The sequence below is a fragment of the Macrotis lagotis genome, chromosome 1 (genome assembly GCF_037893015.1).
Source record: "Macrotis lagotis isolate mMagLag1 chromosome 1, bilby.v1.9.chrom.fasta, whole genome shotgun sequence".
Lineage (NCBI taxonomy): Eukaryota > Metazoa > Chordata > Mammalia > Peramelemorphia > Peramelidae > Macrotis > Macrotis lagotis.
In genome coordinates this window covers 536997971-537014491 of record NC_133658.1, presented here as the reverse complement: position 1 = coordinate 537014491, position 16521 = coordinate 536997971, and the positions used below count along the sequence as shown (strand labels likewise).

The window sequence follows — 16521 nt, the reverse complement described above, 5'->3', positions numbered from 1 at the left end:
ACAAAATGATTAATATGTAAATGTATTAAACACAAAAGTACATGTATAACTTTTACCAAACTGCTGCTGAGGAGATGGGGGTGGGAAGGGAGGGTGGTAGGAAAAATTGTGTAATTTATAAATATGCAAGTTCTATAACATGTAATTGGAAAAATTAAATTAAAAATTTAAATTAAAAAATTAAATTAAAAAAAGAAATCATGCAAAAACAACTATGAAAGGCTACATCAGCCCTAAGTAGTCATCTGACTGTTAGAATAGTGGAGAGTCTAAGAATCAGAAACACCTAAATTCAAGTCCTGCCTCTGGCACATATTGACTAAGGGACCCTAGCAGGTCCTTTTAGATAATTGTCTGAGATTCTAAATTACACAGCAAATGTTAATCTGCATCAGTGGAAGAAATTTCTTTGCTAGGAGTTCTCTGTAACAATAAAATCAAAGGTTCCTTAAAAAAAAACCCTCTCAATATACAACATTGCATATGTTTTCACAAATGTTAAATTAATCTTACCAGTAAACTGCCCTAGGCCTATGGCTAGATAAACCTTTTGAAGTTGAGTCTTTGACTATCTTTACTGAGACCTAGCTAAACAAGCTGGTGACACTAAAACTAACATAGATTATCATCAACTGGGTGTTACAATGGATAGAAGCAGGATTTGGAGGCAAGAAGACCAGACTTTAAAATCTGCCTGAGATATATAACCACATGACCTTGGACTTAAGCTTTCTTGGTCTAAATTTCTTCATCTATAAAATAAGAGATTTAGATCAATGGGTTCAGAAGCCCCTTCCAACTCTAAATCTGTGACCTTATACTCTTTTACCAGCTCCTAAGGAAGTTTAATTTGTTTAAGTGAATTGGATTGAAGGAGATGACATAATCACAATGCTTTGTAAGGCAAAAAATTTCTAAAATGACAAAATGAACTAAAAAGTCAAAGAATTCACATTAGTCACCAAATGCTTGGCCATTTTGCAGATCAGAAAGACACAATAGACTAGAGAAACCCCTATTTTAAAAAAGAACATCGATTTGTAAATCTTAAAAAGGAAGATAATGGGCAATCACATGCATATGATACTGCTACAAAATAAGTTTGAAGAAAGCTTGACTTAGAGACTCAAGTGAATGAGATCATCCCCAGAGCATTAAATGTAAGAAACTAGAAGGAATGAAATAGATGAAATGAAGAGAAAAATGGTAAAAGGTTTTAAAACAAATTGTCTGCTCCATGACTGACAATGGAAGACCCATGTGCAGGGGTAACCCTTAACTCCAGTCTTTGATCAACTCAATTCTTTGATCAGGTTCAAGTTTGGAACACAATGAGGTACCTGAAAGTCACTGACCATTTAACACAAGGAGGCTGAATTTGCCCTAACATGGCAAGAATGTCCAACAAGGATACAGGGGAACTTTGCTTCTTTGGGCACAGTACTCCTTGCCTCTATATGCATGCAGATACATCTAGTCAGAAAGGCAAGGGAGGGCTACTTGAATGGACTTCAAGAAATCTACCAAGTCCAGGGGGTCTATAGAGACTTTCTATGCTCTTAGATGACCATGAAAGAGGGAAGAAGCATTTCTGAGGGCACAGTGCTAATAAGCACTTTACAAATATCTCATTTCTTCAGAGAATTCAGGGCTAATTATGCATAACAATCTTCCTTTAGGTAAATCTTCCCCATGCTGGTCCTATCACAATCCATACCCATGAGATCATAGATACACTGAAGTATTCAAAAATTAGTTTAAAGACAATTGATTTTGTGGTTTCTCTGAAATATCTAAGTTTTACAATAAAAGCATAAAAGCTAAGGCCTATGGGTATTTCTTACTATCAAATCTCTTCCTCTTTCCAATAACTACTCAGAAAAATAATGGTTCTCAATTACTACAATAAAACCACTTACACAAATATTTACATTTATGTAGTGCTATACAATTTATAAATCCTATTCATCATAATAACTCTGTAAAGTAGGCACAACAATATCCCCATTTAACAGAAAAAGCTAAAGCTAATAGAAACTGCTAACAGGCTAAGAAGAGCCTGGTCTGGGCCTCAAACATTTATATCCTGACTCCAAGGTCAATATTCTCTCCACCATACCATACTAGTACTCACATTTAGGATTGAATGAAGTTGGGGTTATGTCAGGAGCATATGAGGTAGCATATGCAAAGCCCTTTGTCAGGGATTTACCTGCTATAGAAAAATCAGCTGTAGTTATTACTACATCTGGCTATTTCTATTTATTCTTAATAAATTTCAGTTTTGTTAATTCTTCAAGTCAAACTAGAAAAATGGCTTAACTAGTGCCCATTATTTCAAAAAGGTAAGGAAAACATAAATGATGTGGCCTCCAATATATGCAAAGAGGATGCTATTATGGCACAATCAAGTATATTTTCAACTGTTTTTCCTAGGAAAGGTAAGAATCATTTAAGTCCTCATTCTCTACTGCCACCCACGAGCAAGTTGCTAGAAGACGGCAGTTCTGATAAAGCATGCAATTTGTTCCTTTATTGGCCTCTCATAAAGCTAGAAGAGTAAATATAGGCTCCCTGATTCCCAGATCTGGAAGCAACCTCAGAGATCATGAAGTCCACCCATTGCCCTCCTTTTACAGGATTTGCATAAGCCAGGTATTCATAAACAAAGCTGCGACTCACCTGACTCATGTGCATCTTGACCTCCATAGACGTCTTTCCAACCCAACTCACATGTCCAGTGAATTTAATATCACTTTCTGGACTTATAATCTGCTTACATAAATCTGAAAAAAATACAGAAAAATTTAAATGAATAGGTTCCTTTTCCCTACTCTGAAGCTGAACAAAATGTTTAGGGAATAAAGTGAAAAAGATAATGAAGCTATAGATTAAATTTATACTGAGTGCTTAATAAATACTTGTTACAAAATAAATTGAAGAGAGGCTACATAACTGCCATCCTAGCTGGCTTCCCCTTAGAGGAGAAAGGAGCCTTGGCAATGTCTCCAAAGAAAGTATACTATACACTCAGTATAGAAATTGGGAAGGAGAAGTCATCTTTCCCCTGCCCCTTTCCTCTTGTAACTCTCTAGAGCAAAGTTTCTTATTTTTTTGTTTCTCATCAGGCTGATGTTTTTAAATACATAATAAAATACATGAGATTAAGAAACCACTCTTTTCCTATCCAATTCATAGATTACCCTGAAATGTACCTTAGCTTAAGAATCCCTACTCTAATAGGCAGAAAAATGCAGAGGCATATGTATTCAAAAGAGCCCATTTCTATTTCTCCTTGTTCACATTTGGTTACAATTTAAGTTAATTGCTCTCATTTATATGAGAAGTCTATTTCTTCAAAAGTTCTAAATACTTTATAGGGAACATTATATACCAGAGAGAGGCGATATTTGACTCAGTATAATGATATATTATTATATTATGACATGGACAAGAGTCATCCAAGATGAGAAAGCTAGGATGAGTTTTACAATCTAGACCAGCTAAGTACTTATGAAATCACTGATCTATCAAGCATATGAAAAGGATCTGTAACAAACCACAAAGATGGAATGCTCTAAGGGTTACCAAAACACTTTCAGCCTAACCACCCTGTGAGGGGAGTAGTGCAAGTATTACCACAGATGAGGAAATGAAGATTAAGAGGAACGATGTGATTTGCCCAGAATTTCACAGCTACTAAGTGTCAGAGCTTGATTTGAATCTGTTTCCTGACTCAAATCCAAAGTTCTTTCCATTGCACCAAGCCAAGGAAAAAAGATTTTAAACAAATAATAATATGAATAATTTCTAGCATTTACATCATGTCTTAAGGTTTGCAAAGCGCTTTACAAATATTATCTCATTTTATTCTCTCAACAACTCTGGAAGATAGAGGTACTGTAATTAATCACATTTTACTTATGAGGAAACTGAGGCAGACAGCAGTTAAGTGACTTGCCTAGGTCACATATCTAGTAAGAGTGCCTGGCAGTTCTTCCTGAATCCATGTTCAGCACTCCATCCAATGTGTTACCCAGCTGCTTGCTATGTATAAATGGAACAGTTGGTTTTGTTACTAGGAAGCCCTCCTTCACTGAGTATGTGCAGAGCACAACTCCATCATATATGCTCTAGCAGAGATTCCTATAATGAGCAAAAGATTAAACTATAGATGCTCTAAAATCTTCAAAACCTAAGACTATGGGTTTTTTTATGTTCATATTTCTCAAGAAAAGTTTCATTTTTAAAAATTTTATATATATGCATATATATATATATATATATATATATATATATATATATATATATATATAAAATTTAGGAGAGTGTCTATATAATTCAAGCAACTAATTGATGAAGAAGATAACTAGAGATGCTTTGTTTTGCTATTGCTCTCCTCACCGGAGATCTAGGCCAGATGGCTCTGGAAAGGCAGATTGAGATGCTAACTTTTAGAAAATCAATATAATGAAATTTGAAATCAATGCCAAACAAACACATGAAGAGTTAATTCTATCTTGGAAAGGGTTTACTAATAAACTGGGAAAAAATAAACTGAAGCATAATAAAATTCCACATGAAAGGAAATAATTTTTGCTCAAAGCAAGCAACATCTATTGACTATTTCTATATCCAATTGAATACTGAAGTTGAACTGAATTCAATTGAAGCTTAGACTGACGATATCACTTACCAATTTTGTCAACCAAGGCCGTCACAATAGAGAAAGGGGACATCTTGACAGACTCCATTTGAGTATGAGTATAGCAAATAAGAACTAAGAAGAAATGAGAGTATTTGTCAGTGACAGGGAAAGAGTAAAAGCTCCCTTACAACATATAAACATCAGATATCACTTTGTGAAGTTCTGGGTCCTCATCTGGTAACACTTTATGGAAGATACTAATCTCATCTTAGAATCATAGCCTGTTTTGACTGAAAAATGCCTTGGATAAGGTCAGTTTAACTATCTTATTTTAGGGGAAAAGGAAGAAAGGTTCAATTCTGTTTTAGTTCTGGTTTTTGGTTTTTTGTTTTTTTTTTTTTACCAAAAAGAATAACCTTCATATGGAAAGCACAGAAGAAAAATGGCCAACAGGGAACTAGGTGAAAAAAAAAATGGTAAGAGAATTACCTTCAATAAAGTTCTTAGGTCCAGACAAATTGCATCAAAGTTAAAGAACTTAATGATATAACAACTAGAGACCATGATTAGTAAAATCTGAAAAATTATGAAAAATGGGTTAAGTGCCACAGGATAAGCCTTCAAACTGGATGAAGCATGGGAATCAAAGAGGATTATCATTCTAGGTTATTATGAGGATATTGTTTATCCTTTGTTCTTGAGGGGGTGTTGTACTAAGTCACCAGTTTCTCTTTCTCCTCCAGAGCCATCATATCTCCAGATATGAATCAGGAAGACTGGAGATGGCTCTGAATACAAGGCAAGCAGGGGTAAGTGACTTTCCCAAAATCACCCAGCTAGGAAATGTCAAGTGTCTGAGGCTGGATTTGAACTCCCATCCTCTTGACTCTATCCACTTCACCACCTAGCTGTCCCATTCTAGATGAAGGACTCTAATGGTGTAGCAAATAGCTTTGGCCTTATTCTTATAACTCAAAGTAGATGGAGGATTTTCCAATGGAGATTTCAAGATCACTTGTCAGATATATTGTAAAGGGTTTTTCCTGTTTGGTATGAGTTGAATCAGTTAACTTCTAAGATACCTCTTAATTCTGATTCATGACTTTATGAAAAATGACCTCAAATTTGCATCTTTTTCAACTTTTCTTTAGTGTCCCATATGAATGATGCAAATGCTTTGATTTTATAGTGCTGTTAAATCTTAACTCTTCTAATACCTCTCTTTGCATTTCATTCTTAGTTCATTCAGCAAATATTTGTCTAGCACCTGCTCTATGCAAAATAATAGAGGTAATTAGTTCCCATCCAACCCTTCAAACTATATATATAATCACAATTGCTGGTAAGTTACTTGATAGACTGTGTTAATATACTATTTTCACCTTAATAAATTAGTTGATTTATTCAACTACTAATGTACTCCTAAGAGTTGGAAGTACAAGAGTGTATGTGGTACTAGAATGAATTGTGTGTATGTATTTAAAACAGCATTGCCAACAAAAAGGGAAGCTTAAGCACAAAGTTTTACTTTGTAAACTGTTTTTACATGTTAAAAACCCCTAAAACAGGTAGATAATCAGTTCAAGAAATATTTTGCTTAAAAAATAGAAGCATCGATTCAGGCAAAGTCTACTAATTTGCAGAAAGCTGACAAACATTATTAGATCAGCATGTTCATCATACAGACATTATTCCAAGGCAAAACAATAAAATAAATAAAAATAAAATAAAAATAAAATGCATAAAACACAAATTACTGCTTTCAAATAACTCAATTAACATAAATAAAATTGCCAAGATGCTAAACTCTAGACATTTGATAACAGTCAGGACCACAATGCTAATGAAGAAAGACTAAAAAGAAACTGGTTTGTTTGGTTTAAGGAAAGGAAGCCTGGGGATATGTCAAAAATGGTCTTCAAATTCTCAAGAAGGTGTCCCCACAAATCTTGATGTAGTTTTAAGCCTTAATAGCTTAAAATAATAATTTACATTTATTATAGTTACTTCTACTACTACTACTAATAATAATAATAATAATAACAATAACAATAACAATAGTAATAGTAGCTCTTAGAACACCCTATGTATTAGAACTAGACCCTAATTTTCTTGAAACTGAGGACTGTATCTTATAAAATCATCTTGAATCATGCTAAATCATAAGAAGGATGTGAAAAGGAATAAATAACTTCTGATGGTTCCTTTCAATTACAGGGTTCCCTGATTCTAGTAAACACTGATATTTACAATGTACAAAGAAATGTTGGCATGCTTTAGTACCTCCTAAGCTGTCAAGATCCTCAAGAATTCTGCCAAATCTGTAAAACACAGGAAAAGGGGATTTAAAAGTGAAAACCACAGTCTATTCATTTCCTTTTAAAATTCAAACCACAGATAAAAACCAACCCTGTTACCTTACACTATTGAATACCGTCAAATATTTCTCCCGTAACATGGGTTGACTTCCTAAAGGCAAAATGACTTCGATATAACTATCTTTCATTCTCCTTGGAGGCAGCTCCTTCTGGTTCTTAGGCAATAGATTATGGAGTAACTTTCTCTCCTCCATAGCTTTCAGATGGTCACTGGGAAAAAAGGAAGCAAGATGCAAATAATGTAGAATCAAGTCTGAGGTCAACACACTCCTGCAAACCAGGTTCCCCAATCTCTCAACGATATTAAGGCCTCTTGTTTCTCAAGGCCCATCCTTTCCCCAGTATTCCCTCCTCCACCAAAAAAAAAAAAAATAGTCATTCTAGGAAATGTTTCTAAGACAATTGGTCAAAAGAACTTTAAAATAAAATTTAAGATTTAATACTTTACCTGAAAGTACTCTAAAATATCTTAAAAGTACTTTTTTTTAAAAAAAAAGGGGGGGGATAAGGAAGATTTTCATACAAATGAGATAACTAGATAGACACTTTAACCATCAATAATATCTGACATGTATAAAGTACTTTAAGGTTTACAACATGCTTTATTCAGTTTCTCACCTCTCAAGCCCTAATGAAAGAAAGGGATTATTATTTCCTTTATACAGGTAAATAATCTGAGGTTCAGGAAAGTTGTGACAAGCCCCTTTGTCAAAGCCTGTTTGTTTGGATCACCATCAAAACAATAATAATGATGGTGGCTAGCATTTATATAGAGCTTTATGGTTTGTAAAGTGCTTTACATGTTAATTCATTTGATGCTCACAACCCCAATGTAGAGGAGTATTAGCTCCATATTATAGATGAGGAAACTCAGAGAATCTTACTAATATGAGTTTCAAAATCAAGAAAGGTAACTGAAACAATTTTCATTTTATGTTTAAGAAAATAGATCCAAGGGCAGGCAAGGGTCTCAAAAAGGGATCACCGAGCTGTGAACTAACAAGTGAAGGAATTAATCAGCACTGAATCAGTGTGTATAGCTAAGGAGTCACTTTCCTAGAAAGAACAGATTTACCTAGAATCCTAAAATTGGAACTGTAAGGAACCTAGGAGGTCATCTGGCTCAACCCCTTCATTTGAAATGTGAGCAGACTGCAGGTCCCAAGATCTGCCCCACGGTCCACAGGAAGTAAGTGGCCTGGTCCACTGCACCACATTTAGTCCTGATTTGAACTCACTGACATAGGGAACTCCTGGTATGGAAATTCTCTCCACTGATGCATAGCATAAGGCATCATCTTATCTGGGGTACTGAGAGGTGAAGACATTTGCTGGTCTGTCACATATCAGAGACAAGACTTAAACCCTGGTCTTCCTGACTCCACTGCCAGTCCTCTAATAGTCACAAGGTCATGCTAACTCTGATAAAAATACTACAATTATTATCTTTATCATTTTACAGAAATGTTAAATGAATGCCAATGGTCACCTTCTGGCTGGCCTCCTTGCCTCAAATCCCTCCTCACTCCAAGCCATCCTTCCTTTAGCCTTCCCAATACCTCTTAATTTCAAGACCTTCCATCAGTTAATCATTTCCTAGCTATCTTGAATATAGCTTGCTTTGTAAATATTTGTTTGCATTAGACTGTAAGCTCCTTAAGGACCGGAACTGCCTTTTGCTTGTTAGTATCCCCAAGGCTTTACATAGTGCCTACTGTTCGGTCACATCCAACTCCTTGTGACCCCATGGACCACAACACACCAAGTTATCCATGAAGTTTTCCTTACAAAGATGCTGGAATGATTTACCATTTCCTTCTCCAGGAGATGAAGGCAAACAGAATGACTGGTGATTAGTCTAGGATCACCCAGCTAGTAAGTATCTTGAGGTCACACTGGAACTCAGTCTTCTGGACTCCAGACCCAAGACACTTTTCACTGAGTCACTCAGCCATCTCAACATAGTAGACACTTAAAAGATGCTTACTGATTAATTGCTATTACTCCTCCCTCTGCAATAAATTCCAATGACTCACCATCACATATAAGATCAAATATAAAATACAATATTGGGACTTTAAGGCCCTTTACAACATTTCCAGTCTTTTCACACTCTATGATCCAGAGGCACAGCTTTCTTCTTACACTCCATTTGCCGTCTTTTTTTTATCAACTGTCCCCTATGCCTTTTTCACCTCTACTTCCATGTATTTCTGACTACATCAATAATCAGCTCAAAGCCTCTACCCTGCGGAAAGCCTTTGCCTTCCCTCAGAGACAAGCTCTCGTGTAACACAACATATAATTTACATGTTTGTGGCTATGGGCATGTGACTTCTCCCATGAGAACGTGAGCCCCCTAAGCTATGTTTTCCCTTTCTTCCTATCTCCAAGGCTTAGCACTAGGCCTGCCTCATTGTAGGTATTTAATGAATGTTTGTTGGCTGACAGATACCATAAGACTATGTTAGAGATGGGATTCTAACATGGGCCTCTCCTGACTCTAAGTACAACACACACTCTACCGGGCACCACATGCTGCCTCTTCTGATCCCACTTTCTCTTCCTACAGCAAAAGAGCTACAAATAATCAACCTCTTCATCCAAGGTTCACTGATGCTACCAGGAACCCAACCAAGCAAGGCACCAATGATCATCAACATACCTCCAGTGTGTGGATACTCCTACTATCTCCCGAAGTTTATGCCGAACTAAAAGAAATAAAGATCAGTTACAAAACTTACAGAGGGAAATTAGGATTAAGCTCTTATGCTCAAACCCGATGCAAAAAGACTCATGCATAGCAGAATATATAGACAGAGATCCAAATTAATAAGAATTAAGATTAATTTTAAGGCTACCATTTTAAGTCAAACAGTAGGCCTAGAACCCCTAAAACCTCCCAAGAACTGAAATGCCCAAGAATGTGTGTGTGTGTGTGTGTGTGTGTGTGTGTGTGTGTGTGTGTTTATATGTTACTCATTACGCCTTAGGCCTTATATAGACAAATATAATAGGGCAGAACAGGGCAGGGAAATAAGGATTTAGGCAGCACCTACTATATCCTAAGCACTTTACAAGTATCATTTCATTTGATCTTCACAACATCCCTACAAGTTGGGTCCTATTAGTATTCTCATTTTATAGATGAGGAAACTGAGACAAAGATTAAATTATTTGTTCAAGGCCATATAGCTGAGAAGAGTCTGAAGCTATATCTGAATCTAGGTCTTTCTGACTACAAGTCACTGCATTAATAATGATGATGATGATGACTATCATTTTTATACAGGGTCTACTGACTTTATATAGGGTCTGTGACTTTACATTTTCTCATTTAATCTTCACCACAGTCCTGGGGAGATAGGTGCTTTTTAATTCCCATTTTACAGACGGAAAAACTAAGGCAAACAAAGGTGAAGTGATTTGCCCAAGGTTATACGTTTAATAAGCGTCTGGGGCCAGATTTAAGTGTTCTACTGGCTCCATCTACTTCTCCACCTAGCTGCCCTTAATAATAGTACAAATTTAAGAATTTAATTAGATTATTCATCTAGTGTACCTCTGTTTAATGGGAACCATTATGATGAGACTATTATGGACAGCATCAACACCCAGAGCAAAGGCAAAATCACTGTACACTTTGCTTTTCCAACTTTAAAGTCTACCTCCAAGGTATCTCTGTGACACAACATTCAACCTGTGTTCTTGAAGCCTGTCTTACCTGTTCCAACATGTTCTGACAACCTAGAAAGGCTTCAAGCTTCAAATACATCCCCAGAAGCAGTTGGACTCATTTTTTTCTTTTTTTTTTAATCCAAACTTCAACATAGCTAAGTTCAGAGAGGCCTTATTAGCAGGGTCTTTAAAGGGTAATGGAATTTTTAACCATATCAATCTATGAAGGCTATCCATGAAGCTACTAAAGAGTTGTAATCTGTGTAGATAAAGGTAGTATTCACCCCAGGGAAAATCACAGATTCTTGAAGTATTAGATTATAAATTCTATTTCAGAGAATATCATTTGATCCATAAAAATATCCAAATCTGTATAATAACAAGCTGATTTACAACAAGACTCTAATGTAATTCTCCCTTAGTTGTTGAACAAGTTTAAGCAAAAAATTCAAAGAATTCAAGCAAGGCAAGATAATTTTTAAAAATTTATTTTTTAAAATAACTTCCATTTTCATCATAAAAAGCACAGAAATATTAATGTGAAAAGCCAAAAGTGAAAAGAAAAAAAAGAAATATTCACATAGCTTACTACATACCATCAGACATAGGCATAGGTGAGCCTGCCAAAAAAATGGAGGAAAAGAATGTTGATAATCAGTACCAATAGAAACAGAAAAAACAAATTATACAATGTCAAATAATGAATTGATTTCTTTTATCTTTCTCATGATATTTCACATTTTATATGTCAGTACTATGAACTAGAATGAAAGTAAAATTCTTGCTCCCTTAGTTTAATTTGTTTGAAGACAGCTGCACTTGGATTAACATTTTGTGCAAAACACAGGTGATTATTCTACCCAAAGGCATCATGAACATTTCAGGAGATACCACCAATTAATATCTTAAGGAATTTCAAAATATAATGAGATCTAAAAATTAATCTAATTAATCCTAATGACTAAGAGAAAAAATGAAGAGACAACAGTTCAGAAAAACAGGCTACAATTAAATAAAAACTATAATATGAGCATGAAATAATAATAATGATGATAATAATAATAAGCATTCATATTATACTTCATAGTTTACCAAGCATTTCCTCCCAAAAGTACAAGGTGAATATTCCAATGGATAGATTATTAAAGTGAGTCACAGAGAAATTAAGTAAATTGCCTCAGAACATGTGATATAGTCAGAATTTAAAACAAGGTCCAAAGCTCTTTCCACATTGCACTGTGACATATCCATCTTGTTTTATTACACCACACCAGACTCTAATAACTGTAAGGAAGCAAATGGCCAATAAATGTTCACTACTAAAATGCTACTCAGTGAACAAATTAGTTTAAAAAATATTGAACCTGTGAGTATGTGTGTGTGTGTGTGTGTGTGTGTGTGTGTGTGTGTGTGAGCATTTGTAGTTTTCACGCTGGACTCATCACAACCACATTTCGTGTTTTCTTGGCAATGTTAATTGAGTAGTTTGCCATTTCCTTCTCTAGCTCATTTTACAGATGAGGAAACTGGGGCAAATAGGATTAAGGGAACTGTCCAGGAACACACAGCTAGTAAGTATCTGAGGTCAAATTTGAACTCAGGAAGATGAGACTATGTACTCCATCCACTGCTCATCTAGCTGCTCATATACTTACATATACTTACACCCGAAATTCAGCTTTCCCTCAAGGCAGCTCCATCTCTATGCAGGTAGAGGTTAGCATTATGTCTGGCACAATCCTAGGCCCTTAGCACATTCTTACTGACTGAAAAATCTATCTTTAACATGCCCATACAACTGTTTTATTATATGGGGGGGGGGGTATTGCAAGGCAATGGGTTTAAGTGACTTGTCCAAGGTCACATAGTCTTGAGAGCAAATTTGAACTCAGGTCCTCCTGACTCCAGGGCAGATACTCTCTCTACTGTACCACCTAACTGCCCCATGTTTTATCTTTTTTATATTTTATTTCTTTATTTTTCCAAGTACATGCAAAGATAATTTTCAGTAATCATTTTTTGTAAGGTTTTGATTTTCATATTTTTTTGCCTCCCTCCCTCCCTTCACTCCTTACTCCGTCTTGATAGAAAGCAATCTAATAAAGGTGATATATGTATAACCATGCTAAACATATTTCCATATAAAACATGTTCAATAAATTGTTTTATAAGCCAAACAATGTGCAACAGAATTCTAACTTGGATAAATGAGGCATATTGGAGGTAGAAGTGACATTTTAGACATATCACCACCAAAGACTGATCCAGCAGCACTCACCTTCCAAAACGAAGGTTCCTTTGGCTCTGTTACAAAATGTCTCTTGGCCAGGTATCCTGCCAAGAATTGCCCGCCCTTTGTTTAATGTACAGAATCTGCAAGAGAAAATAAATTGAATTCAGAATTAAGATTAAAATGCAGGGAAGCCCTTTCCTGCCCACTGAACAGGAATCTTTTGTTTCTATCCCAGTTTTCATCAGCATCCAGTAAATTAGATACTACCTTTCATTGTTCTCTTGTGTTGACTCATTTCCCTAACTAGATCATATGGTCCCAGAGTCTTGAACTCTTAATAGTTTGGCACAGACCCTTTTGGCAAACTGGTGAAATCTGTGGACTCCTTCTCCGAATGATGCTGTTAAATGTATAAAATAAAATCTAATAGGGTTACAAGCTGTTGTTCTGTGGCTTTTCAGTCATGTCTGACTCTTTGTGACCTCATCTGGGGTATTCTTGGCAAAGATACTCTAGTGGTTTGCCATTTCCTTGTCTAGCTAAGTTATTTTACAGATGAGGAAACCAAGGCAAACAGAGCTAAGTGACTTGTCTAGAGTCAAACAGCTAGTAAGTGTCTGAGCTTTACTGAATTCAGGAAGATGCATTTTTCCTGGCTTTAGACCAGGTATTTATCCATTTAACCACTACCCTGAAGGATTACAAAGGAAGGCAATAATTATTAAAACTTATTTTTAAGAGTTAGTTCACAGGGGCAGCTAGGTGGCATAGTGGATAAAGCACCGGCCTTGGAGTCAGGAGTGCCTGGGTTCAAATCTGACCTCAGACACTTAATAATTACCTAGCTGTGTGGCCTTGGGCAAGCCACTTAACCCCATTTGCCTTGCAAAAGACCTAAAAAAAAAAGTTAGTTCACAAACTTAGTTCAAAAACCTGTCCTAGAGAGAATAGAGGCTATATGTTCCATAATTGGCACTACTATGTTTTTAAATGAATGAGAATTGTGATCCATCATATAAGTAGGTGTATGTTTGGTCTTGCCCTTTTCAGTTTCTCAGTTTCATGAGTATTAAATCTATCTGGTAAAGTTGATATCATCACATTAAATGGTCTGAGTAGATAAGTTAATTTTTCTTTATTATTGGACCATATATTCCTAGTATGTGACCTCTCCCTCAAAAGGCAAATCTGAAAGATGCATTGAAGTTAAAAATCATGGACTGAGAGGTCTGGAAGGTAAGGATGCAAAGTCTCAGTGAAGCTGGTTAAGTGACTTGCCCACATAGTCATATATCTGTGGTATAGCAGTTTGAATTTGAAGCCTAATTTTCTGACTTCACATTACAGTGGGGGGGGGGTCACTACACTTTCTCTTTCAGGTCAAAAGAATTAAATGAAGCAATCCTTTACTGAACAGTGTCATAGCTGACACCCCCCCAAAAAAAATCAACATGACTTCAGAAAGATTCCTAACATTCTCAATAAATAATCAACTTTTAGACTAAATAAACTGGACTTACTGTTACTTATTTTGAAAAATGTGGTTTTTACCAACATAGGTACCATATCATCACCAATATACAGCATATAACCCTTCTATGTCTTAACAGATGGACACAGGGATAGCTGTGGCTAAAGAAATTGACTGACCACCAGTGGCCAATCTTCTGGTGAAAAACCTCTCTGAATTTGGCTGACTTGGCCTAAGACCAAGAGAGGCAGAACGTCAGTCTTTCCAGCTTGGTATGATCTCCTTAAAGCTCAGGTAGTATAGAACCAGCTGGATGACCTTAAGAGAAAAAAGAAAAAACAATCACACAATATCCCTGGGTCTCACTTTCCTCCTATGTAAAATACTGGGGTTGTTCTCCTTTTAGTTCTAAATACTATGAAAATCGTGGATCCTCTCTATGACAATATGAGTCATCCGGGTAGCCCATTTGGGGAAGTGCAACCTATTAATAGCAGTTAAGAAAGAATATTATATTACTTTCCACAATCGTTACCATAGTATGGGGTGGATCCTTGAACCTGGGTTCAAGTATTGGCTCTGATACTAATTATATGAGTAATCAGTCTTCCTGTCATCTGAGGTTAACTGTTTCATCACTATTTTATGGCTATGTGGAAGCTACAGAATGTCCTTCAACAAACATTTCTCTAATGCTTACTCTGGGACTAAAGCTATCTCCAGACTATAGCTATGGGAGAGAGAATGTGGAAGGCAACAAAGTGTGAGAGGAAGCTTTTTCTGTCTCCTGGCAGGTCCCAAAAGTTGAAAGGAACACAGCTCTCACCTGGTCCAAAGCTCTTCCTCAGAAGAGGAAAGTGATCTGTCCAAATCAGAGGTAAAGAGCTAAGTGATGAGGATGGAGGGGGTGGGGGAGCCCTGTGTGGCTCAGGAGGGGGTACCCTCCCCGCTCACACCCCCGTGAGTGTGGGGGCACAAGGCCACGGCTGTCACCAGTCATGCCTCCACACCGCTTCAACCACGATGCAAGGTAGAACCGTGCTCCCTGGCACCGCGGGCCCTTCTCTAGATGGCAGTGCCAATGGGCCCAAATTAGCATCCGCTCTGCCAAGTTCCCAGAGACCAGCGCGGGCCTTCTGTTTGGGCAACATGGGCCCAAATCCTTACTTTTTAAGAAAAGTACAACCGGGTTTCCGATCGCAACCTGCGCCCAAGGAGACGCCGTGCCAAAGAATGGCCTCACAGGACCGCCCGGCCGATCCCCATCAGTGGGGGCAGAAGCCCACCCGGGGCCACAGCCACGTGTCACCCGCGGGAGAGGGTGTGAGTCACCCTGGCATGCCTCCCCGGGCGGGGCGGGGCCTCCGGGGGGGCGGGGCCTCCGGGGGCGGGGCCTCCGGGGGCGGGGCCTCCGGGCGGGGCGGGGCCTCCGGGATGGCCCGGAGCCTTTCCGATTCCACCCAGATACCTAGCCCAGAAGGAGAAGGTGCGGGCGCGGGCAGCGCGGCACCGCCCCGGGGGCCTCCCTGCCCCACACGCTTCACTTCTCTGAGCCAGGGGCACACGCGGAACCGAGGGGCCCGGGCGGGGGGAGGGGAGCATATGAAAACAGGCGGGAGGGCAGGGCGGAGGCTGGGGGGAGGGGAGGGAGGAGCAGAGCGGGCCCCGCCCGCCCCCGCGGGGGCAGGGGCGCTGCCCGGTGCTCGGGGGCCTTACCGCGTCGCCTCCCGCCACATGGCGCCGCCGGCCCAGCCGCCGCAGCCGCCGCAGCCGGAGAAGCGCGACTCCGCGGCCGGCCCGGTCCTGCCCACTCCTGCCCACTCCTGCCGGGGCGGGGACCCTCGCGGCCCTCCCAAGCTTCTCTTCCCGGCAGCGCCCTCCCAGGGTGACGGCTCGCCGGGGCGGGCTTGCGGGCAGGGGCGGGGCTTGCGGGCAGGGGCGGGGCTTGCGGGCAGGGGCGGGGCTTCTGCAGGGGCGGGGCTGCGGTCCCTGCATTCGGAGTCCTTCCGCGTCCGGGAGGCGGGGACCGAGGACTCCTTCAATACTGGGAGAACTTTTTTGAGTTTTACAATTTCCCCCTAACCTTACTTCCCTCCCCCCACCCCCCACAGAA

The 16521-nt window shown here is 38.7% G+C and overlaps 1 protein-coding gene across 1 annotated transcript in view; it reads right to left on the bottom strand.

Annotated features, from left to right (window-relative positions):
- ACOT9 (acyl-CoA thioesterase 9) overlaps nucleotides 1-16293 on the bottom strand; it is a 31847-nt gene extending 15554 nt beyond the window's left edge. Inside the window, exons 1-8 of the mRNA XM_074214249.1 lie at nucleotides 16125-16293; nucleotides 12983-13077; nucleotides 11301-11324; nucleotides 9692-9737; nucleotides 7066-7236; nucleotides 6932-6969; nucleotides 4697-4780; nucleotides 2683-2786 (exon numbers count right to left, since the gene is read on the bottom strand). Of these exons, the coding sequence (XP_074070350.1) occupies nucleotides 2683-2786; nucleotides 4697-4780; nucleotides 6932-6969; nucleotides 7066-7236; nucleotides 9692-9737; nucleotides 11301-11324; nucleotides 12983-13077; nucleotides 16125-16144 (582 nt within the window). The 5' untranslated portion in view covers nucleotides 16145-16293. The remainder of the gene's footprint in view (nucleotides 1-2682; nucleotides 2787-4696; nucleotides 4781-6931; nucleotides 6970-7065; nucleotides 7237-9691; nucleotides 9738-11300; nucleotides 11325-12982; nucleotides 13078-16124) is intronic.
- Nucleotides 16294-16521: the final 228 nt, after the last annotated feature.